The following is a 25,560-nucleotide window of genomic DNA, read 5'->3' on the forward strand; positions in this document are numbered from 1 at the left end:
TGAATATATTCAACAAACAGACCAATCAGCACGTCGTCGATCAATACATCTGATTGGTGCCGAAGTCACTTTCTGTGTGGCGTTTGAGTGCGGTGACGCTGAGTGACCGCGAGGAAGCGCTGCAGAGTCCGGAAGTCACATCTGCAGTCAGACTGAAACCCCCCCCCCCCCACCCCCCTCCTCCGGGGGAAGCGCGCGCTGCCAGAGCAGGCGGAGTCGGAAGCGCGCAGCAGCGTCGGTCCGTCGTGTCTGCGGCTCCGCGGCTTCTCTCCTCTCCTCTCTCGGCTGTCGGATCCTCCGGAGCTTCTTCTTCTTCCAGCCTGCAGGAAAGCGGCGGATCCTCGGCCTCGCGGACGGACGGATCTGGCAGGCAGCACGACGGGGACAAACTCGGCTCGGCTCGGCTCGCCTTCCCCCGCTGAGGTGGAAAAACCCGGACGGAGGCCCGCAGTGTGCGCTCAGCCTCCCGCAGGCCTCCGGCCCGGACTGCCGCTTTTCTTCCGGAAAATGGACGGTTTCACCGGCAGTTTAGGTGAGTTCTGGCCGCCGCTCGCACCCCGAACATCATCTGGTCACCTGTCCTTGCAGCCGCGGGACGGTGGCATCCGCACGCGCCTCTGGCGGCTTTACACGTGTCACTGCTGTATTTATCAAAAAGACTGCACCGCCCCTCCGGTGGCTGCAGGGCCACAAAACCAACGACTCCTCATGATGGAGACTGCAGAGTCCTGGACCCCCCGAACATAAAGACTGGAATCTGTAGGGGTCCGGTGGAGTCCGGTAGAAGTGAGAGCGCCATGTTTTACTGTCTGTGTGTTCACATGTGCAGCATGTGTAAACATGTTCTCCTGGTCTTTACTAACCTGGACCTACTACACCGACAGAAACCGGATCCAGCTGAATGTGATCAATATGATGCAGCAGGATTCTGATGTGAACTCATCCTGATCAATAAACGGGAATTGAAAGTTAAAAAACAAAACATGAAACATGTTGAACGAGACGAACATTCAGCGTCATGACACGTTTAATTTCCCGTTTATAACAGGACCAGATCCTGGACAAGGTCCTGGACGAGGTCCTGGATCTGGTCCTGGATCCGGTCCTGGAGCTGGTCCTGAATCTGGTCCTAGATCTGGTCCTGGAGCTGGTCCTGAATCTGGTCCTGACTCTGGTCCTGACTCTGGTCCTGGATCTGGTCCTGGATCTGGTCCTGAATCTGGTCCTGGATCTGGTCCTGGATCTGGTCCTGGAGCTTGTCCTGAATCTGGTCCTGGATCTGGTCCTGGAGCTGGTCCTGGATCCGGTCCTGGAGCTGGTCCTGAATCTGGTCCTAGATCTGGTCCTGGATCTGGTCCTGGATCCGGTCCTGGAGCTGGTCCTGAATCTGGTCCTGGATCTGGTCCTGAATCTGGTCCTGGAGCTGGTCCTGGAGCTGGTCCTGGATCTGGTCCTGGATCTGGATCTGTTTGCTGTCTGTCAGGGTCCTCATAAGTGCAGCAAGATAAAACTGAGTTTGTGGTTGAGCAAAAAATGTGGACTTCCTCGCTGCATAAGTCAGCTGACCTGAATTAAGAGCTGTGTGTGTGTGTGTGTGTGTGTGTGTGTGTGTGTGTGTGTGTGTGGGTTGCTGACATGCAGACACATGCATCAGCCTCCAGGTTTTCAGTTTGATGTTCAGTCAGTCTGTCCACATCAGTGTTTGTGTGATCATTTAAAACAGAACCTTAGAAGATCACTGAGAAATTTAGAACCTCACACAGAACCTTAGAACATCACCTAGGACGTATGTTCATGTCCAGTGTGTCTGTCCCTGTAGATGACAGTATGTCTGGAGCGAGTGTCTCAGACGTCAACGACCGTCTCTCAGCCCTGGAGCTTCGTGTCCAGCAGCAGGAGGACGAGTTGACGGTGATGAAAGCTGCTCTTGCTGACGTCCTTCGTCGTCTCGCTGCCTCTGAAGATTCCGCTGCCGCGGCAACAAAGAAACACGCCGGAGGGAAAGGTAAGTCTGTGTGTTGCAGGTCGTCAGTGTTACTTGTTGTTGGTGTTGTCGCTCGTCAGTGTTACTTGTTGTTGGTGTTGCAGGTCGTCAGTGTTACTTGTTGTTGGTGTTGTCGCTCGTCAGTGTTACTTGTTGTTGGTGTTGCCTGTCGTCAGTGTTGCTGGTTGTCGGTGTTGTCGCTCGTCAGTGTTACTTGTTGTTGGTGTTGTCGCTTGTCAGTGTTACTTGTTGTTGGTGTTGTCGCTCGTCAGTGTTACTTGTTGTTGGTGTTGCAGGTCGTCAGTGTTACTTGTTGGTGTTGTCGCTCGTCAGTGTTACTTGTTGGTGTTGTCGCTCGTCTGTGTTACTTATTGTTGGTGTTGTCGCTCGTCAATGTTACTTGTTGTTGGTGTTGTCGCTCGTCAGTGTTACTTGTTGTTGGTGTTGCAGGTCGTCAGTGTTGCTGGTTGTTGGTGTTGTCGCTCGTCTGTGATGCTTGTTGTTGGTGTTGTCGCTCGTCAGTGTTACTTGTTGTTGGCGTTGCCGGTCGTCAGTGTTGCTGGTTGTTGGTGTTGTCGCTCGTCTGTGTTACTTGTTGTTGGTGTTGTCGCTCGTCAGTGTTACTTGTTGTTGGTGTTGTCGCTCGTCAGTGTTACTTGTTGTTGGCGTTGCCGGTAGTCAGTGTTGCTGGTTGTTGGTGTTGTCGCTCGTCTGTGATGCTTGTTGTTGGTGTTGTCGCTCGTCAGTGTTACTTGTTGTTGGTGTTGCCAGTCGTCGGTGTTACTTGTTGCCGGTCGTCGGTGTTACTTGTTGGTGTTGTCGCTCGTCTGTGTTACTTGTTGTTGGTGTTGTCGCTCGTCAGTGTTACTTGTTGTTGGTGTTGCCAGTCGTCGGTGTTACTTGTTGCCGGTCGTCAGTGTTGCCGGTCGTCGGTGTTACTTGTTGTTGGTGTTGCCAGTCGTCGGTGTTACTTGTTGCCGGTCGTCAGTGTTGCCGGTCGTCGGTGTTACTTGTTGTTGGTGTTGCCAGTCGTCGGTGTTACTTGTTGTCTGTGTTGTCGGTCGTCAGTGTTACTTGTTGGTATTGCCAGTTGTCGGTGTTATTTGTTGCCGGTCGTCGGTGTTACTTGTTGTTGGTGTTGCCGGTTGTCGGTCGTCAGTGTTACTTGCTGTTGGTGTTGCCAGTCGTCGGTGTTGCTTGTTGTCGGTGCTACCAGTCATCGGTGTTACTTGTTGCCGGTCGTCAGTGTTGCCGTTCGTCGGTGTTACTTGTTGTTGGTGTTGCCGGTCATCATTGTTACTTGTTGTTGGTGTTGTCAGTCATCATTGTTACTTGTTGTTGGTGTTGCCAGTCGTCGGTGTTACTTGTTGTCTGTGTTGTCGGTCGTCGGTGTTACTTGTTGTTGGTGTTGCCGGTTGTCGGTGTTGTCGGTCGTCAGTGTTTCTTGTTGTCGGTGTTGCCAGTCGTCGGTGTTACTTGTTGTCGGTGTTGCCAGTCGTCGGTGTTACTTGTTGTCGGTGTTACCAGTCGTCGGTGTTACTTGTTGTTGGTGTTGCCAGTTGTCGGTGTTATTTGTTGCTGGTCGTCAATGTTGCCGGTCGTCGGTGTTACTTGTTGTTGGTGTTGTCGGTCGTCAGTGTTACTTGTTGGTGTTGCCAGTCGTCGGTGTTACTTGTTGTCTGTGTTGTCGGTCGTCGGTGTTACTTGTTGTTGGTGTTGCCGGTTGTCGGTGTTGTCGGTCGTCAGTGTTTCTTGTTGTCGGTGTTGCCAGTCGTCGGTGTTACTTGTTGCCGGTCGTCAGTGTTGCCGGTCGTCGGTGTTACTTGTTGTTGGTGTTGCCAGTTGTCGGTGTTATTTGTTGCTGGTCGTCAATGTTGCCGGTCATCGGTGTTACTTGTTGTTGGTGTTGTCGGTCGTCAGTGTTACTTGTTGGTGTTGCCAGTCGTCGGTGTTACTTGTTGCCGGTCGTCTGTGTTGCCGGTCATCAGTGTTACTTGTTGTTGGTGTTGCCGGTCATCATTGTTGCATGTCGTCTGTGTTGTCGGTCGTCAGTGTTACTTGTTGTTGGTGTTGCCGGTCATCGTTGTTGCTTGTCGTCTGTGTTGTCGGTCGTCAGTGTTACTTGTTGTTGGTATTGCCAGTCGTGGGTGTTACGTGTTATTGGTGTTGCCGGTCGTCGGTGTAACTTGTTGCCGGTTAGTGTTACTTGTTGTCGGTGTTACTTGTTGTCAGTGTTGCCGATTGGTGTTGCCGATTGTGTGTGTTAACAGTATGCTGCCCCATGCAGGTGGAGCTGCACTTCGAGAAGCCTACTCAATGTCCTGCATCGCAAATGGAGGGACATCTGGACGGAAGAGAGACTCAGCCTCCGTCACCAGGAAGGAGACGGTGTCCTCTGCCGCCAAAAGGTAACCAGAGGGGGACGGACGGACACACGAGGTCGGATTTACGTCACGTTTCAGTGGGATCGGTTTCATGTCATTGATGTTTAGTGACAAACTGTCTGCTGCCATCTTTACTAGTTCTGGTTCTACAGAGTCTGCAGACCAGATCCAGACCAGGTCTAGACAAGATCCATCTAATTAGTACCATCAGAGGTCCAGACCTGGACCTGGTCTAGACCAGCTCCACCTAATTAGTACTATCAGACCAGGTCTAGACCAGATCCTGACCAGATTCATCCGATCAATACTATCATACTAATCAGTGCCTGTTTCAGGACCCTGTTCTCTCACCTGTCAGTCAAACCAAGTAGAATTCAGTCGAATCAGTCAGCAGGTGGAAATGGAGAGAGACAATCAGTGGAAACCCAGCAGGTTAGGTAGAACCAATAAATACAGTAACGCCTGTAGAACCAGTAAACCCCGTAGAACCGTTAAACCATGTAGAACCTGTAAACCCCGTGGAACCGGTAAACCCCGTGGAACCTGTAAACCCAGTAGAACCTGTAAACCCCGTAGAACCGGTAAACCCTGTGGAACCAGTAAACCCTGTAGAACCTGAAGAACAAGTGGACCTCGTAGACTCAGTGGTTGTGGTCTCTCATGGTCCTGGTTTTGTCCACAGTGGGACAGACAAAAAGAAGGAGGTCAGCAACCAGCGGTCTCAGATGGAGGAGATCCAGGAGCATGAAGAACCTCGTCACCCAAAGGACTCTTCCCCCTGTCCCTCCTCCCCCCACCCTCCCCAGACCTCTCAGACCCCCAACCCACAGAGACCGGCCCAGTCCTCCGACACCAGTAAAGGCCACGCCCCTCCCAAAAGGTTCCAGTTTGTTATTTGTCAGCCGCATCTGACCTCACTTCCTGCTGACGCTTCGCCGACACCACTTTTTCAGTGGCTACTAACCCCGCCTCCCGCAACCCAGTCCTCCTCTGCTCCGCATGTTTTCCATGTTCCTTATGTTCTCCGTGTTCTCTCATGTTCCTTATGTTCTCCATGTTCTCCCATGTTCCTTATGTTTGCCGTGTTCTCCCTGTTCTCCCATGTTCCTTATGTTCTCCGTGTTCTATGTTCTTCCATGTTCCTTATGTTCTCCCATGTTCCTTATGTTCTCCGTGTTCTTCATGTTCCTTATGTTCTCCCTGTTCTCCATGTTTTCCATGTTCCTTATGTTCTCCATGTTTTATATGTTCCCTGTTCTCCATGTTCCTTATGTTCTCCCATGTTCCTTATGTTGTCCCTGTTCTCCATGTGCCTTATGTTCTCCCTGTTCTCCCTTTTCCTGGTGTTCTCCTTTGAGCCTTACCTGAGGACCTCCTCCTTGTAACTCCTCCTCTCTCCTCCAGCAGGCCTCGTGCAGCCTGGGCATTGAGTTTCTCATGTATTCCAGCTCACTAACCTGCTCCTGGGTTGTGTGTTTGACTTTGTGCTGCCGAGTTTGGTTCCTGTGGAGGAGGAAGTCGCTGATCTCTTGAGTTAAATCTGCTCGATGATGACTGACATCAGTCTGAACTAAACACATAGTTAACATTTCAAAATAAAGGCTGCGTTCCTTTTTTTACTGCCTGTGATTGGTTCATTGATCAGTAAACATCAGTAAACACATGTTCTCCAGACTCTGTTATCCTTCAGTGTGGACTGTTCCACGTGTTTTTCAGTGGACTGTTCAGACATTAAATAATTTAGCTTTATTAAAATCCACGAGACACATTAAAACTGATCAGAGATCAATCAAGATGAAACTCAGTGACTCCTCTTCCTCATCTCACATGGCAGGACTGCGCTGACTGACTCTCTCTCTGTGTGTGTGTGTGTGTGTGTGTGTGTGTGTGTGTGTGTGTTAGGGGTCCAAGTGTGAAGCGGTCCTCGGGTATGGAGCGTTCTCAGAGCAGCACCTGGGAGAGTTCAGAGGAGAACAGGAACAAACTGGTGAAAGCTGCGTCCACCTCGAAACTGCTGTCCAAAGTGGTGAAGAACGCAGAGAGGTACACACACACACACACACACACATGTGTAAATACATCTTATTATTTTATCAAGCGTATTTAATGTTGTCATTACATTACAGTACAAGTATGTAGTAGAAATACTATAACCACAGTACTGTAGTATGTAGTACATGTACTATAACCACAGTGCTGTAGTACATGTACTATAACCACTGTGCTGTAGTATATAATATAAGTACTATAACCACTGTACTGTAGTATATAATATAAGTACTATAACCACTGTGCTGTAGTATATAATATAAGTACTATAACACTGTGCTGTAGAAGTACTATAACCACTGTGCTGTAGTATAAGTACTATAACCACTGTGCTGTAGTATATAGTATAAGTACTATAACCACTGTGCTGTAGTATATAATATAAGTACTGTAACCACTGTGCTGTAGTATATAATATAAGTACTATAACCACTGTACTATAGTATAAGTACTATAATCACTGTGCTGTAGTATAAGTACTATAACCACTGTGCTGTAGTATATAATATAGTACTATAACCACTGTACTATAGTATAAGTACTATAACCACTGTGCTGTAGTATAAGTACTATAACCACTGTGCTGTAGTATATAATATAAGTACTATAACCACTGTACTATAGTATAAGTACTATAACCACTGTGCTGTAGTATGGGTTAGGAAGGAAGTAGTTTTAAGTATTTATAAGTCAGAAAGCTGTTATCAAAATAAAAGCAGTATCATTAATGTGTTGTCACAGCTTCAGTCAGCGTGGATGACTTTATCAGACTTCATAAATAAATAATGTTAACGATCATTTGATACAAAGACGTCCAGAAAAGTAAAAGTAATTCCAACAACTGTGAGAAGAATTACTGTGAGCGAGTGTGATTGATCAGCTGTTAAATAATAATCAGCAGTCTGAGGGACTCATTTGTTTTCTTCTCTTTCAGACACAAAGATCCAGTGGTCAGCCAAGGTAAATACATCATCTTCATCCTAAACTAACAGTAGTCATCCTCATCCTGTGTAACAGCCAATAGAAATCCAAAGCCTCCGTTAGCACCGCCTCCAAGACATTTAAAACATTTTTCATTGGTTCCTGTAGTCTTTATTTTTCATCTCCTGTTTGAGTCTCAGGGGCTGTGTTGTTGTTATGATTGTTATTCTAGTTGCTGTTGTTGTGGTTGTTATTTGTGTTGTTTTTGTTTTCCTTTATATTGTTAATATTGTTGTTTGTGATGTCACTATTGTGTGTGTGTTTTTGTGGTTGTTGTTTGTGTTGTTATTGTTGTTTGTGTCATTGTGGTTGTTAAGTGACGATGTCTTTGTCTCAAACCAGCCAAAATGTCGACCCGAGAGAAAACTAGCCAAGCTGGTAAGTCGTGATGAGTCGTCGGAGTGAGCTAGCAGGCTAACATGCTAATAGCAGCTGAATGAACGCTTCTTGTTTCTGCTCCTAACCAATCACATCTCTTTCTCTCTCTGCTTTACATCATCAGCCTCGCTCACCCTCCTGCTCTCTCTCCTTCAGACTCTTAAGGTGATGTCACACCTGTCTGTGGCTCTGCCCTCTGACATCATTTACCTCCATATAAGGTCAAGCAGCAGTTCCAGAAGTTACATTTGCCCAAAAATACTCACAATTAAAGGTCAATGTGAAGACATGATTGGACACTGATGTCAGTCACACGTAAACGTAAAGTCATTTGATATCAGCTACCTGAGATACTTTGTTTACGATACTGACTCTATGGAGGTAAATAACAACAAAAACCAGTGGTACTGCGAAGCAGGTCCAACATCCCATAATTTCTGTCCGTTATTTGTAACTAACAAACATGAAGTTGCTCTTCAACCAACCAGGCTTCTCATTCCAGCTCTTAGCTTGCACATAAAGGGGCGGGGTTTACAGCCTCTGACCAATCACAAAAATGGACAGGTGTCCTGTAGGTGAACAAAGACAAACTGAGACAGACATGAAGAAGTTAAAGACATCATATAGCTTTCTGTCATCAAAGGACATATGACTGACCTGTCCATCATCAGAGGACATGTGACTGACCTGTCCATCATTAGAGGACATGTGACTGAATGTCAGCTCCACGCCGTCTTCTCACATCACCGATGTCACTGATTGGTCAGTGGGTGGAGCTTTCATACCTTCTGATCTTTTTATCTGGAGCAGGTTAGCTCTGCTGTATCAGTTACCATGGCGATGTATCCCATCTTCGTAGTCCTGAAACCCAGAGGTCAATGTGAAGTTACCATGGTAACGTCAGACCCTGCTTTACAGTACGGACCTCTGGTGTTTGTTTCTGCGCTGCTTCACCTGCACGGCATCGTCTCCTCACCTGTCCCACCTTTTTCTCACCTGTCTGACTGTTTGATGTTTCTCGGTCCATGTTGAACTTTTGAGGTCAGTCTGTCTGAGATGATCAGCAAACTGTTCTAACAGCTGTCTGTCATGTGACTGGGCAGAGTCGCCGTAGCTCACCTGTCAGACCTTATTAGAACTGGACTGATAAAGTTTAATGAGAAGTTTTTAAATGTTGATTTTCTGCAGCCGACTCCAACAGCTGATCTCTACGTGTTCACGCAGCCGCCTCCCAGTGTCAGTCCAACTCTCATCCACATGTCTATTTCAGAGGGAAACCACATTAAGATGTTCATGCGTGGTCGGCCGATAACCATGTTCATCCCTTCAGACGTGGACAACTACGAGGATGTTCGGACAGAACTTCCTTCAGAAAGACTCAAGCTGGAATGGGTGTATCCTTCAGTCTGCACATAGGGGGCGCTCCGACCGACACACTCGCCAGTCATAACTATTAACTATCACTTTATTCAAACTGTCGGAAAAATGTTTTATAGAAAACAACTGAGATTTAATACAGAACAAATGAAACACAGGTTCCTTTATTTGTATCATTAGGTGGATTTGTTCTGCAGTAAAAGAAGCATCACCTCGGCAAACATTTAGAAACTCCACTGAGAATATTCAAGCAAACAAGCAGATAAATCCAACTCAATAAAAGCACCATCAAATCACGTCATCCTGCTTCTGTCCACGTGAAACATGGGTTCCTTCAGCAGAACAAACCCTGGTTCTCATTTTTGGACACAGCTTCACTTCATGGTGATAACATGTTCCACACTGTAGCGTTTAAAGTCCTCGTATCACGAGAGAACATCCAGATCACAGCGGCTGCAGTGAGAGAGCAGACGGTAGAACCTGCAGTGAGAACCGACGGTAGAACCTAGATCAGGTTCCAGGATCCCAGGCTGGAATAAATCCTCAGTAGATTCTCAATAGATTCTGTGAAAGACTTCTTATGAATCCTCAATAGATCCCCAAGATGTGTTTAGTGGATCTCTGGTATAGAATGGTGCCTCAGTAGATCTCCAGTGGTTGACTTCCTGCAGGTATGGTTACCACGGTGATTGTAAGTCAATAGACCTCAGCAACTTTGTAGTAAACCTTCAGTAAAACCCCTGTAGGACCTCAGCAGACCTCAGTAGAACCCCTGTAGAACCTCAGCAGACCTCAATAGCTCTCCAACTGTTGTCCAGGTGTTTCCTTGACGACAGCCAGGTATGGTTACCGGGGCAGAGACTGCAGAGCGAACGTCTACCTCCTTCCGACTGGAGAGATCGTGTACTTTGTGGCGTCCGTCGTGGTTCTGTTTAACTACGAGGAGCGGACTCAGAGACATTACCTCGGACACACCGACTGTGTCAAGTGGTGAGAAAACACTCTGAATCACCTGCTGCTCTCCTATTGGCTGGTCTGTGGTGACAGTTAGTGACATCATCTCTCTGTGTGTCAGTCTGGCCATCCATCCTGACAAGATCCGCATCGCTACAGGACAGATCGCAGGAGTGGACAAAGACGGACGGGTGAGGACTAACACATTTTTATCTGGTTACCATGGTTACTACACACAAGGATGGCGTAATGACCACTGATTGTCCTCTTCAGCCGCTGCAGCCTCATGTCCGTATCTGGGACAGCGTCAGTCTGTCCACTCTGCAGGTCATCGGTTTGGGAACATTTGAACGAGGCGTCGGCTCTTTGGCTTTCTCCAAAGCTGTGAGTCTCACCAAGGTGCATCTTGGGAACTGTAGTCCATGGAACACAGAACCCAGATGGCTGGACTTTTCTGCATGTTTTTTCTGTCATTAATTTGTCACCTGATTTCTGAAATGGAAATTATTTATCAAACTCACTGTCTCTGTCTCTCTTTCTACTGTCTGTCTCTGCCTGTCCTCCTGTCCCCTGTGTCAGGACTCTGGTCAGCACCTCAGTGTGATTGATGACTGTAACGATCACATGCTGTCCGTGTGGGATTGGCAGAAGAAGTCAAAGGTCGCAGAGATCAAGGTGAGAACTGATTTAAAGTTTCACTTCCTGCTGTCACAGTTCATCTGAAGGAAGCTGCTTCATGGTGGTTCTCACTGGTCTGTCACTGGTCTCTCACTGGTCTCTGGTGTCCTTACAGACCACTAACGAGGTGGTCCTGGCTGTGGAGTTCCACCCCACTGACCCGAACACCATTGTCACCTGTGGAAAGTCCCACATCTTCTTCTGGACCTGGACTGGGACCTCGCTGGCTCGTAAACAGGGAATCTTTGGGGTTAGTTCATTTAATGAAGCAGCACCGATCACTGCTGCTGAAAACTGAGGATCTGTTCTCTAACTGAAATCTGAAAAACAGAACACCTGGAAAATGACCAGGTGTCCGTGTCAGCCGGTGATGGAAAGATTCAGTTTGTAAAAAAGATGAATAAGGTTTGGTGGAGCTGAGACTGTGGAATCTGCAGATGAACAGGAAGCTCCGCCCACCTGGACACAAAGCAGGAATCGGATTAAAACTTTGAGTTACACTCGTGAATATAAACCTGATTGTTTTTCACCGTTTCACACTAAACCTGATATAAGATATCAGTTAATCTTTCAGAGAACTGAACTACAAAATCACTGAAACACCACAAATGTGACTGAAACACTAAAAAGTTTCATCTTGTTACAGAAGAACAAACTGACTCTGTAGTCACGGTCTAACTCTGTATTCCAGGTCTAACTCTGTAGTCCTGACTTAATTTTTTCTCATGTCTTTTCAGAAATACGAGAAGCCGAAGTTTGTTCAGTGTCTGGCCTTCCTGAGCACTGGAGACATCCTGACCGGAGATTCTGGAGGAGTCCTATTGGTCTGGACCAGGAGTTCCGCTGAGACCCCCACTGGGAAGGGACCCAGAGGTGGGTTAGGGGAGGGGCCTGTTCCTCTGTCGCTACTAATCTGTGAAGATCAAAGACAGGACAGACGGGAGGCAGCAGCTCCAACATCTGCGTGATTCCTCGTAATTATTAAAGCAGCATGTCTGTTCTTGAGTCTGGTTGTTTATGTTTGTTTAGGTAGTTCTGGTAGTTGTGGCTTTGGGAGGGGCAGTGGGAGGGGCAGTGGGTCATATTCACACAGGAAGTTGAAGAAAAAGTAACAGAAAACCTGAAGAAACAGGAAGTATTTTTTGTGATCTCCTGCCTCCCGCTGGCTGCTGTTGGAATAGCACCTTAAAAACAACAACAACTGTGTGAACACCCAGGAACACGCATGTTAACATGACGTGAAACATTCTGACAAACAGCACACGTATGTCCAACATAAGATGAGAGATTCAATCATGTGACAGGAAGAGTTTCTTTTTCCTTCAGTCAAAACACCTGAATCGCCTGTGTGTGTGTGTGTGTGTGTGTGTGTGTGTGTGTGTGTGTGTGTGTGTGTGTGTAGCCTTTCAGATCAGCCGGCAGGTCAAAGGCCACGAGGGAAGTGTTTTCTGTGTGTGTGAGATGAGGAGCGGAACTCTGCTGACTGGAGGAGGAAAAGACCGAAGAATCATCCTGTGGGACCACGAACTGAGAGCAGACCGGGACATCGAGGTAACACACACACACACACACACACACACACACACACACACACACACACACAGCAGGTGTTGCTGAGTCTTCGGCTGGAGGTTTTAAACTCGTCGTCCTCAGAGTTCAGAAGTCACGTTTAGATTCAGACGTCCAGCAGTAAAACCTCCTGAAATCAAACTCCTCCCTCCATGATGCAGTTTAGGTCACATGACTCTGAGGTCACATGACTGTGTCCACAGGTCCCGGATCAGTACGGAACCATCAGAGCAGTGTCTGAGGGGAAGGGGGACGAGTTTCTGGTCGGAACATCCCGTAACTTCATCCTGAGAGGAACCTTTAATGATGGCTTCCTGGTGGAGGTCCAGGTGAGATCACATGACATTATCTGCTTGCATCATAAAGGTATTCAGCTGCTCTTGCTAGTACTGCTTATTGATTCACATCATGTTCTTTTTCTAAATATTCTTCAGCAGGACTTTTTCTTTGACCGTCTTTTTACTGTGCAGCAGTTTACCTGCAGCCCCCACATCACTCATGCCCCGCCCACATCTCTAATAACCTCAATTACCTGGGCTGACATTTTATTTATTTATTTGGCAGGTGGCCAAGTAAAGAATCTGTGTAGGAAATTCTTCTGTCCAGCAGCAGTGAAAAATAAATACTTTGTGTTCAGGAACAGCTGCAGCTTCCTCAGACACTTTAATTTGAAAATCCTTTACGTCGGTGGCCCCGCCCCTTTCTCTAGGAGCCAAGATGGCGACCGTTTAGTGTGGAAAGTGTCCAGAGTTTCACACTTCTGTTTTGGAGTATTCTGAGAGCATCATCCTGGTACTTTCTGTACTGACAGACCGATTATCCACGCTGATATTTACCATTTTTCTAATTATCAGTATTTTTTGTGTTCAAACGCCGATAAAATTAATGAATAAAAAATGTGCTGCTTTGGCTCTGATGCAGCCTCTCTCTTAGTCTGTAGTCACCACTTTGGTGTTGAGCAATGTCCCGCTGATAACTTCTCTGCCACAGAAGCAGCTCGCTTCGCTTTTCTGTTCGCTCTGTGGAGAACAGAGAGGAGAACAGAGAGGACTTTTAATTGTGATGTGTTCAGGGTCTCTGTACCTTTGTTTTGTGATGTGTTCAGGGCCACACAGATGAGCTGTGGGGTTTGGCGTCCCATCCGTCCAGAGACATGTTTCTGACCTGTGCTCAGGACCGCCTCGTCTGCCTTTGGAACTCGGTGGATCACAGCCTGCAGTGGAGTCGCACACTGGAGGTGAGGGGCGGGGCATCCTGACAGGTGATGAATGGGCGATTGCTTGATGATTGACAGCTGTATCTCCCTCAGGAACATGGACACTGTGCAGACTTCCATCCCAGTGGAGCTGTGGTCGCCATAGGAACGCACTCAGGAAAGTGAGTACAGATAATTTATGGAAGTCTTTCAGTCTGATGCTGTCTCTGTCTCGTGTCTCTGTCTCAGGTCACCCAACATGTCTCTGTCTCAGGTGGTACGTCCTGGATGCTGAGTCCACAGACCTGGTGGCGATCCACACCGATGGGAACGAGCAGCTGTCAGTGATGCGTTTCTCTGTAGGTGGGTGGAGTCAAATGTTTATAAATGAAGACGGTTTCCATGACAGCGTTGTGAGAAGACAACAGTTCCCAGCATGCCCCTCTCCCTCTCTGTGTGCAGATGGCAGTCTGCTGGCTGTTGGATCTCATGATAACTTTATTTACCTCTACACCGTCTCCGAGCGAGGACGCAAGTACAGCCGCTACGGGAAGTGTACCGTAAGTCTCCTTCTCAATATCTTCTTACTGTAGTCCCCTTCTGGGGATATGTCCACACAGGGTTACTACAGGGGCCAGAGGTTCAGGGAGCCAGAGGTTCATGGGACGGAGGCCACTGAAGGGGGGATGGTTTTCACCAAATCAATGTGAGGGAACTACAGTTCCCAGAGTTCTCTGTCAGTGCGATGGTGATGATGATGGTAATGACGATGATGGTGGTGGTGGTGATGATGGTGATGGTGGTAATGATGATGATGGTGATGACGATGATGATGATGATGATGATGATGGTGGTAATGGTGATGATGGTGATGACGATGATGATGGTGGTAATGGTGATGATGATGATGGTGATGGTGATGACGATGGTGATGATGATGATGATGATGATGGTGATGATGATGATGGTAATGATGGTGATGATGATCACTCACACTGCTCCGCTCCTCCTCCTCCTCCTCTGCTCCCTTCACTGGTTACCAGTAGCTGTCCGCATCCATTTCCAAACATTGGTACTTGCGTACCGTGCTGCGAACAGATCAGGTCCAGTCTACATCTAGGACATGGTCCAACCTTACATCCCAGCCCGCTCCCTCCGCTCCTCCTCCTCTTCTTCTTCTGTCCTGGCTCCTAAATGGTAGAATGAGCTCCCCAACAACATCAGGACAGCAGAAACTCTGAACATCTTCCACCACAAACTAAAAACACACCTCTTCCTCCTTTACCTTGAACAGTAGAACTTTAGTATCTTAAAATGGAACTTACTGATAGAACTTTGTAGTTTGGCTTTCTGGAAGAAATTGTATTTTCTTGATTCTTGTTGTTCTGGTTTTGAACCCTCATGGTTGAAATGAACTGATTGTAAGTCGCTTTGGATAAAAGAGTCAGCTAAATGAAATGTAATGTAATGATGATGATGATGATGATGGTAATGATGATGGTAATGACGATGATGATGATGTTTACACAGGGACATTCCAGCTACATCACACACCTGGACTGGTCACCTGACAACAACTTCATCATGTCCAACTCTGGAGACTACGAGATCCTCTACTGTGAGTACACATCACTACTGTAGTACGTGTACCGTAGTATTTAAACTGTACTATTTGTACTGTAGTATTTGTGCTACAGTAGTGTGTAGTAACAGTTGTGTGTTTTCAGGGGACGTTCCAAACGGTTGTAAATTGATCAGAAATCGATCAGAATGTAAAGACATTGACTGGGCGACGTACACCTGCGTCCTGGGATACCACGTGTTCGGTTGGTACACCCGACAGTGTGTTACTGTGTGTTACTGTGTCACTGTGTGACTGTGTGTCACTGTGTGTCTGTGTCACTTTGTGTCTGTGTGTGTCACTGTGTTACTGTGTGTGACTGTGTCACTGTGTGTTACCGTGTGTTACTGTTTTCAAACCTCCAACATGTTGAATAGTGGAGTATAAATTAATTATTCTTTAAACACTTGAACTCAGTTTATTGATGACTCTGTCTCTCAGGTGTTTAATTGATGTTTCTCAGGTGTTTGATTGATGACTCTGTCTCTCAGGTGTTTGGCCGGAGGGTTCAGACGGCACTGACATCAACGCTCTGATCAGATCTCACAACAGGAAGGTGATCGCTCTTGCAGATGACTTCTGTAAAGTTCACCTGTTTGCCTACCCGTGCTCCACCCCCAAGGTGACACTCTCTCTCTCTCTCTCTCTCTTTTTCACTCACTCACTCACTCTCTCACACACATACACACACTCACTCTCTCTCTCTCTCTCTCTCTCTCTCTCACTCACTCACTCACACACACACACACACACACACACACACACACACACACACACACTTTGTGACATGCAGCTCCAATGTGAATTTGCTATCAAATCAAGCGTTGGTGTTGCTGTGTGCCGGGAGACACGATGATGAATGATGCGCTCAGGGTCTCTGAGGCTGTGCGGTTCATCTGTGACTGAATTGATCCAGGTGATTGTGTCCATCACACAGCAGCAGCATCAGTAATGAAGGGTTCGTGCCCACATGAAGAGAGAAGCACCAACATGGTTCATATTAATTCATTTTTTAAAATGAATGATTTCAAGCCAAAGAAAACATATTGTGTTCATTGATCAGTCAACCAGTGATGACTGTGTTTGTGTGTCTGCAGGCCCCCAGCCATAAGTACAGCGCCCACAGCAGTCATGTGACCAACGTCAGCTTCCTGTACAACGACAGTCACCTGATCTCAACGGGAGGGAAAGACACCAGCATAATGCAGTGGCGTTTGGTGGAAAAATCTTCGTTGTCTCTCAATGATGGCCTCATCTCTAACTCCGCCCCCCGACGGGCTGATCCCATCTTCGCCCCGCCCCATCTCTCTTCACCCACACAGGAACCAAACCCTCCCCCCACAGCCAATGGAACCCAAGAACCCTTTCTGGAAACCCCTCCCCCCACAGAGTTGGTCCCGCCTGCTTCTGAGTTAACCCCGCCCCACTCTGAGTCGACCCCGCCCCCATCAGACAGCACGGTGAGTCTGAAGGACAGCCTGGAGCCGAGTGACGACACAGCCACGCCCAGCGATGAGGGACTGCCCCCCCTGACTCCGCCCTCATAGACAGAGAATCCCTGTGTGTTCTTGTCCTGCTGTCTTTGTGGGGACCAGGCTCAGTTAAACACCGTGAGGATAACTTTACGGAGTGAGGACATTCCGTTGTGTCCTCAGTCTGTCAGACCTTTGAATTTTGGTTCGAGGGTGCAGGTTTGTTATTAAAGTTAAAATTCAGTTCCGTTGAGGCATTCACTGCCTGTTTGTGATCTTTAGGTAGGGATTAAAATTATACAATAGAAAATGCAGTCGCAGCTGAACTCACATGAAACATGTATGTGAAGACGCAGCGTACTTCTACTTCCTGGGGACATCAGTGTCTCTGATGTCCATCACACTAAACCTCCAGAAATTCACTCCAAAAGACTGTTCAGAAGCTGCTTCAGAATCTGTCTGTTTTAAAGTTTTCTTCAGGATCACAGTGATGGGTGATGTTTGTCTGATTACCCATGATGCACTGCAAACAGAATCTGCTCACTATTATTTCTGCTACTTTCAACGGGACAGTATGACTAAATGGAAACAAATAATAATGATAGTGATGGGGCAGGGCATTTATTGTGTTTTTAGTGTCGGGTCACATGACTTATCTCGGCAATCAGAGGTGACGTCACAGTTTGAAACACCTGGAGAGTCTGAATCACCAGAGGAGAGAGTGGAAGAGGAGTATTAACCTGACACGTAGACACCCGACAGACCCAGAGTTACCGTCATCCAAAAATCTTTTCTTTGGTTTTATTTGTTTTTAAAATGTCACCACGGACAGGTGGGGACACCTTTACAAAACGCAGACTTGCAGAATGAAAGCTACAGAACAGGTGAGACAGGTGTGTCTTTGGTCGTTTTTTTTTCTGCCAATAAGAGCAGAGAATTTGAACACAAAGTGTCAGAGAAAATGAGAGTCTTAAATATATATTTTTTAATCCTCGGGAGACAAAATATCTGATGTTTTTTTTCTATGTAAAATATTTCTGGATGAGGTGATTAAAATTCCTCTGCGGGCATTGATTCAACCCTAAAATGACATGTAATCCCCTGAAGGGGCTCAGATGTAACTCAACACCTTTTACTTTATTCAGTATGTGCGGATCAGTGAACATGCAAATAGTCTCCACCCACCACTCACCGGCAGCTCGATGCAGCTCCGCCCCCAGGTTGACAGGATTGGTTCCTCAGGTGTGTTTCTGTTCATGTTGTTGCGGTTCAAAAGGAGATGATATGCCATATTGATCACTTATTTTACTCATAAAAACACGTGAATGTTGAAAACTGGATTTTCTTTGGAGGGTTTATTTAACCCTTTAAAACAGATACTGTTTCAATTCTGACGTGTTTCAGCCTATCAGGGAAGGAAAAGTACCACAGAAGGCTTTTATTCCAAAACATACAGTAAATATGAACTCTGGAGGACAAACCACAGAATGTGGAGGTTTCAAAATAAAATTGATTAAAAAAATTAAAATATGTAGTTCTTTGATAAAAGTTGCTTCTTGACTCTCTTCAGTCTTAAATACACACAGCTGTTGTTGTTGTTGTTGTTTCGAGAGCCTCTCACCTGAGCCAGGTGAGCTTCAGTCCGGAGATTCAATAGATCGAGGCTGAAGTTAAATGAACTGATGTAAACAGGAAGTAAACAGAATGTAAACAGGAAATGTGGAACTTGATGCCGACCTCCAGATTACAAACTGTGACTGATTTATTACTTTTTTCTGATTATCTGACTCCAGAGTTGGCAGAGAACTGCTCAGAGTGAGATGTCTGTCTGACTGAGGATCTCTGCAGCAGTTGTTTGTATATACTGCAGATATGTGTATAATTCTGTTCACCATTAGGGGGCAGCAGCTCCTCAGCAACACTGTAAAAATACTTTGTCACGTTCAACACATCTCTTATCCAATCAGGTGACAGGACACTTAAGGTCCTCTCTTCTGATTGGCTGGTTTCTGTGACTTCCTGAATGATTGCTGGTGGTGTTTTTGTATCTTCTGGACCATTTCTTTTCAAAATGTTTTCTGAATGTCAGGATAATGATGTCACTCAGCGGGCGGGGCCTGCCAGGCAGGAGGAGGGTCATTCACGGGGTTTGGGAGGGTTGTTCATGTTGCCTTTTTAATACCTATATGTCTTCATCTTTTCTATGCTCGTCTCTCTGGCTTGTACAGAGTTCAGGAACTCACCTGGACATTCAGGGAGGTGTGGGGCATATGGTATGTGGGTGGGGTCAGGGATGGGGTCCAGGGTTATTGGCTTCTTGGGTTGTGTCTGGATTAAAGTGTTTCTTTTCAGTGTTCAGTAACAAGATTGATACTCATGATGATGATGATGATGATGATGATGTTGTTCATGTGACTGTTTTGAGCCAATCATGTCTTCTCTCATACATTCCTGTCAGATGACAGACTGTACTGAAGATTTCAACAAAAAAATGCAAATAAATGTAAGCATCACACGTGTTTTCATATCAGATGTTTTGACAGAAACTGACAGTTATTTTAGAAAATGATCAGTTATTTCAATAATTAAGGCACCAGATTTACTTTTGTTTCACTATGTGGTGTTTTTTTTAAATAATATTTAACTTCCATGTTCCATTCTGAATCAAGTTTTACTTTATGATTCACAGTGAACGAGTGTAATAACAGTTGATCAGTTAACCCAGTGACGGTCCAGGAATAGATCCTCACCTTTGACGGACCCGGCCGACTGCTGTCAGTTCAGCTTTGTAACGACTGTCACACCAAAGTCAGTCATGGAGTTCTGCTCTGTTTTGTTCTAGAACCAACGCTCATGTTGTACATGCTTCCCATCAGCAACATTATGAGGAAGGACCACATAAACTTCCGTTGTTCTGCAGATGACACTCAGTCCTATCGTTCTGTTAAAGTAGATGAGACAAATCAGAGAAACTGGAAGAATGTCTAAAAGACAAAGTTGTCAATGAGCTGTAACTTTGTAAACTCAGACAAACTGAGGTTCTTCTATTCTCCACCCACAGTGGTCCTCTGGAGAACACCGACCTCCAGCTCCACTGTGAGCCACTTCTCTGATGACGAGTTGTTCTTTCACACAGATCCCGTCTGGAGGACTGTGTTCTTTCATTTCTGTGATATGAAAAATATCAGGAACCTGCTGACTTGGCGTGATGCAGAACAGTTGAATCATGCTGTCAAGTAAAGATGAACCATGTTGGTTACTTTTGAAATATAATAGTTTATAGATGACTAGATAATGTATTAAATAATTTCAGTATTTTGGTGATTTCATCAAAGTAACTTATCACATCTGATGACTTCTCTACTAAACTGATCAATAATAAAAACATGTAAACAAGTCGACACTGATTACTGTAAAATTTGTATAGACGTTCAATAGAAGCTCCATTCCATTCCTCCAGTTCCTCCAGTTCCGCTGTCACAAGGACAGATACAGGAGATCATTCCAGATACAGGAGATCATTCCTGATACAGGAGATCATTCCAGACACAGGAGATCATTCCTGATACAGGAGATCATTCTAGATACAGGAGATCATTCCAGATACAGGAGATCATTCCTGATACAGGAGATCATTCCAGATACAGGAGATCATTCCTGATACAGGAGATCATTCTAGATACAGGAGATCATTCCAGATACAGGAGATCATTCCTGATACAGGAGATCATTCTAGATACAGGAGATCGTTCCAGATACAGGAGATCATTCCAGATACAGGAGATCGTTCCAGATACAGGAGATCATTCCAGATACAGGAGATCATTCCTGATCCAGGAGATCATTCCTGATACAGGAGATCATTCTAGATACAGGAGATCGTTCCAGATACAGGAGATCATTCCAGATACAGGAGATCATTCCAGATACAGGAGATCATTCCTGCCGACAGCAATAAGACTGTACAATAACTCACCTCTGGCAAAATCCATCACACAACAATAACACTGTTGTCTGTGTTTCTTGGTTGTTTGTATATAATATATATATAGATATATACTGTACTGTATATACTGTGCATTTTATATCTTATATTTAATATTTTTTACTGCTATTTTATTGCTTTTCTATTATTCTATTATTATCTTATTGCTTCTGTATGCTGCTGTAGCGAAAAAATGTCCCCTCGGGGATTAATAAAGTAACTACCTAACCTAACCTAAACTCAAGTAAGTGTAACCCACGTTAGTTTCACCAGCAGCTAAAGGGTTAACTCACTGCAGTACCGACGGTAACCAGAGTGGCGCTGTAGTCTATGTTTTTACATCTAACCTGTCTGTCAGAAACGTGAAACAGCAGCGTCACGAACAACCCCACTTAACAATCTTATTTTCAATTTTTTTTTTTAGCACGCTCCTGTGGAGGAGCTCTGTTTCTTTTACTTGTTCAGCAGACCGACTCCCGAGGAAGACGTTTCTGTCAAGTGACGGTCTGTCGATGTGTGTGAGGAGTCTCCGGCGAGTGGTCCATATTGCTAACAGTTAGCCGCTAGCTGGTACAGAGGAGCAATGTTATAAACCCGTTGATCAATTAGACAAAAAATATCTGAGGAGAAAAGAAAAACAACAGTCTGACATAAACATTTATATGTTGTTCAATGTTATAATTTCTGAGTGTCCCTGTGGTTGTGTGTAACGGCGTGTTTTTAGAGTTAGCGCCACAATCACGTGGTCAGGTGGTGAAAATAATGTTGATTAACTGGTAGATAAATAACGCCTGTTAGGGTTATAGGATAGAGCTCACTGACACTTTGAGAACATGTGTAACGTTTCTGTGTGAACAATATGTTGACATCTTAATATTGACCACAGTGTTTAGTGCAACACACATTTTTGTACCGGTCATTTACTGCGTTTACTGTCATTTACATGCATTAAAAATGGAATGTAGACATTTATCAGGAGAAATAATGTACACCACTGACATCCTATTTAATTATGCTGGATGGACATTGTTTTTCTTCTTTTTGTTTTTGGAGCCAGCGATCCTCAGAAACCTGTTCTGTGTTGTAGTTTCACAGTTTAACCAGCGATCCCTGATCATCTGTGTTGTTGATGGAGCTGCAGCTTCTTGGATTCTCCTGCCAGGACACAGACCGGTGAAGATACAGGTAAGAGTTAAAGGCCGACAGCCTACAGACACACAGTACGTATGTAGTAGACTGAGAGACAATACACTGAATTATATGGACTCTGGGAAACGTACAGCGACTCAGTTCATTATCTCAATTTGTTATTTTTTTTTCTTGGCCAGAATAAATTACAGTTCAAATCTTTTGCAAGGTGTCAACATTTTTCATGTTTCATTCACACCCGGAGAGACTTGAAATCTTCACACTTTATATATAATGTGTTATTCTAAAGAACAAAACTCATCACAAAGTGTTGTTCACAGCTGATCAATAAGTGGGTGCAAGTCTCCATCAGGTTGACTTCCTGAGTGTTGATCAACTATAAGCTCTTTAAATCTTATTGACGACCAATCGACTCGCTGCAATGGACATCCATTTGATTGATAAAATTTTTCTCAGAGATTACAGTAAGATTTATTCTGAATGAGATTTAATTTTGTAATGACATTTATTTTATAATAACCCCAATTCAACAATTCCCTCATCAGCTAGGAGGGAAAAAAAACTCCTCTTTAAGGGAGAAAAAACTCCAACAGAGGGAAGAAAAACTCCCTTTAACAGGAAGAAACCTCCGACAGAACCAGGCTCAGAGGTGGGCGGAGCATCTGTTAACAGAACCAGACTCAGAGGTGGGCGGAGCATCTGTTAACAGAACCAGGATCAGAGGTGGGCGGAGCATCTGTTAACAGAACCAGGCTCAGAGGTGGGTGGAGCATCTGTTAACAGAACCAGACTCAGAGGTGGGTGGAGCATCTGTTAACAGAACCAGACTCAGAGGTGGGCGGAGCATCTATTAACAGAACCAGGATCAGAGGTGGGCGGAGCATCTGTTAACAGAACCAGGCTCAGAGGTGGGTGGAGCATCTGTTAACAGAACCAGGATCAGAGGTGGGCGGAGCATCTGTTAACAGAACTAGACTCAGAGGTGGGCGGAGCATCTGTTAACAGAACCAGACTCAGAGGTGGGCGGAGCATCTGTTAACAGAACCAGGATCAGAGGTGGGCGGAGCATCTGTTAACAGAACCAGGATCAGAGGTGGGCGGAGCATCTGCCACCACCGGTTTGGGTGAGAGGAGAGCAGAGAGAGAAAAGGACAGCATAGAGATAGAAGAGAAGAACTGTTGGTGGAGACGACAATCAGAGAGCAGAGACATGCAGCTCCATGACGGTACATCTGCAGAAGAAAGAACCCCAGTGCATCATGGGAGGTCCCCCAGCAGCTGCGGTCTATAGCAGCAGAACAGCAGGATGGTTCAGGTTCACCTGAGCAGCTCCAACTATGAACTTTATCAAAAAGGAACGTTTTGAGTCGACCCTTAAAGCTCGAGAGGGTTTCTGCTGCTGAACACAAACTGGGAGCCTGAAAACTGAAACTCTGATTTACATCCTGCTGGTGGAAACTCTGGGAACAACAAGCAGGCTGAGAGAGAAAGTTGATTTGCAACAACTTTTTCAAGGATTTTAGAAATAAACATCAGGTTGTAAATTGGTCTGTAGTTTCCTAAAACAGCTGATCAAGAGTCGGCTTTTTCAGGAAAGGTTTAATTACAGCCACTTTAAAAGCCTGCGGTACATAGCCGGTTACAATAAGATGTATTTTGTAATGAGATCTATTTTGTAATGAGATTTATTTTGTAATGACACCTGTAAGTTTCCAACACTCAGTCATCATGTCAGTGAAGTTCATCAAACGCTTCACTTTCCATCTGATAACCATAGAAACCTTTTTCAGACCCAAGTGATGACAGACTTTGATGATCAGTCAGATTTATTCTCCTGATGCCTGAAATCAATTGAATGCATTCAGACTACAGTTTATTTAAATAAACAATCACACTGCAATTTATTTAAATAAACATTCATACAGAAGTTTATATAAATATACTTTCATACTACAGTTTATTTAAATAAACAATCACACTGCAGTTTATTTACAATGAACATCTGATCAGTCAGAAGTAGTTTATTAAACTCAGGATTCAAAGTCCAAAAACTGTAAATATTCACATTGACACAGTGTTTTCTGGGAAACTTGCTTCTTTCACATCATGTGGTTTTGTGATGTCAGTGTTTCCCTGGTCTGTGATTGGCTCAGACGTTACAGCGGTTGCTGTGGCAGCAGACCCAGCCCAGCCGAGAGCAGTTCTCCAGCCGAGTACAGCCTTTTTCTCCGTTATCTACAAGCCAGATGTTTTATAAACTTAATCAATGCAGTCAGTGCAGATTTATTTAAAGTTCTGCTTGGCTGATTTAATGTCACATCAACAAAACATGAAACTGTCAAACTGATTTTTAATCTTTCCAAATAAACATGTAAAATCCAGATTCACAGGAACGATCAATTTTCTGTTTAAGTTAATCTGTTGTCACACTTTATTTTCATTGCAACTGACCTGTAGGACTAAAAAATAAGAACAAAAACTGTGATTCATGCGTGTCCTGCAGCACTCACCTCTGGTGTAGCAGGCTTGTTTCTCTTTTCCTTGGCACTGCAACAGCTGGTTGTTCACCATCAGGAAGTCCTCACCGTAACATTCGATGTAAAACTTCTGAGCTGCAACACAGAGACACACTCAGTAAAATGGAACCACACACCTGCTCCACATCTTACTTTTGGAAAATGAAAGATGAGGTTCCAGGTCCGACGTGATTTCCTGCGGCTCCAATTTTGTAACAGGTTTACTCAACAGACCTGTGACGCGTTAGACGTTGAAACAAATTGGTTTTGTTTCGTTGTAGTTTCATACTGCGTCTGTTTCTCAGCACTCTGCTGATTCTTGATGTTGAGTTAAATTTGTTAAACCTGTTGCTCAGAGGGAGCGCCTCAAGCTGTTTTGAATTTCTGTTGATGTTTGCGTTGTTGTCAGCTGACTGAAAGAAATGAATCCAACTAATCAACAGAAGTGAAATTCAGTTAGATAAAGTGATTTGTTGATAAAACGTCTTCATTCCATTTCACAGCACTAATTAAAAATGCTTAATATTACAATACACGATGTTCACCTGTCTCCCACTGCCCTGATTAATGCAGCGGTCAGCAACACGTATACAATAATATTAATAATAAAAATAATTCCTGTAGTAAACTGTCACCATGGTTACATTGTGAAGGTGAGGTTACCTGAGCACAGCGGCAGCAGGAGAAGCAGCAGCAGATAAAACTTCATGTTTCTGGTTGTAGATTTCACTTCAAGCAGCAGTGAATGATGTGCGAGCACAATCAATGTGCACTTTTATCCTCTGCTGAAACAATAATACACAAAGGTGAACAGATAGATAACTGATCTGAACACAAACTACTGAACTCATGAAGGGTCACAGACATTGTCGTCCCTTGTTTATCTGAACTTTGCTCTGTTCCAAATACCATGACTCAGCAAGATTTCTGATAGTAAGCTGGTTCGCTGTAGTCATCAGTCAATTTAAAGTTTCAAGTTTTATGTTTGTTATATCACAATAATGTAATGGGTTAGGGTTAGAGTTAGGATTTAAGTATACAGGTGATAACCAGAAATAAAATGTCTGATCCTCAAATAACTCCCAGAGGAAAGGTAGTAGAGATCTGAAAGTTGGTGGTAACCCTAACCCTACTCAGATGACTTCAGTAATCAGATTACTTTAGGGTTAGGTTTTTAAATTTCAATGACAACCCCCCCCCCTCCCCGCCCCCTTGTGGCCCCTCATTGGGTCCAGCAGTTTGTTATAGAGGGTCAAGGCCATGCACAA

The 25,560-nt window shown here is 45.1% G+C and overlaps 2 protein-coding genes across 5 annotated transcripts; one reads left to right on the top strand and one right to left on the bottom strand.

Moving 5' to 3' along the window:
* The first annotated feature begins 188 nt into the window (after positions 1-188).
* LOC138215149 (echinoderm microtubule-associated protein-like 4) lies at positions 189-19,157 on the top strand. Of its 4 annotated transcripts, XM_069177140.1 has the most exons (24): positions 189-532; positions 1,820-2,005; positions 4,272-4,392; positions 5,051-5,248; positions 6,271-6,411; positions 7,352-7,377; positions 7,741-7,776; positions 9,047-9,170; positions 9,994-10,143; positions 10,229-10,298; positions 10,381-10,491; positions 10,687-10,782; positions 10,901-11,035; positions 11,523-11,658; positions 12,188-12,336; positions 12,558-12,683; positions 13,460-13,591; positions 13,664-13,731; positions 13,824-13,912; positions 14,012-14,109; positions 15,080-15,167; positions 15,277-15,375; positions 15,662-15,792; positions 16,268-19,157. In XM_069177140.1, the coding sequence occupies exons 1-24, from the start codon at positions 508-510 to the stop codon at positions 16,715-16,717; spliced, it is 2,985 nt and encodes a 994-aa protein (XP_069033241.1). In that variant the 5' UTR covers positions 189-507; the 3' UTR covers positions 16,718-19,157. The 4 variants fall into 4 exon arrangements, with proteins under 4 accessions (XP_069033241.1, XP_069033242.1, XP_069033243.1 ...); XM_069177141.1 differs by lacking the exon at positions 7,741-7,776; XM_069177142.1 differs by lacking the exon at positions 5,051-5,248 and having other exon boundaries at positions 191-532.
* A 4,603-nt stretch (positions 19,158-23,760) lies between these two features.
* On the bottom strand, positions 23,761-25,079 carry LOC138215178 (uncharacterized). The gene is made up of 3 exons (XM_069177192.1): positions 24,956-25,079; positions 24,287-24,388; positions 23,761-24,011 (listed from the first exon to the last, which is right to left on the bottom strand). Exons 1-3 carry the CDS (start codon positions 24,999-25,001, stop codon positions 23,926-23,928), a joined length of 234 nt encoding a protein of 77 aa, XP_069033293.1. The 5' UTR covers positions 25,002-25,079; the 3' UTR covers positions 23,761-23,925.
* Between the last annotated feature and the right edge of the window lie 481 nt (positions 25,080-25,560).

The sequence above is a fragment of the Embiotoca jacksoni genome, unplaced genomic scaffold (assembly GCF_022577435.1).
Source record: "Embiotoca jacksoni isolate LCO1_2020_lvr unplaced genomic scaffold, fEmbJac1.0.p SCAF_70, whole genome shotgun sequence".
Lineage (NCBI taxonomy): Eukaryota > Metazoa > Chordata > Actinopteri > Embiotocidae > Embiotoca > Embiotoca jacksoni.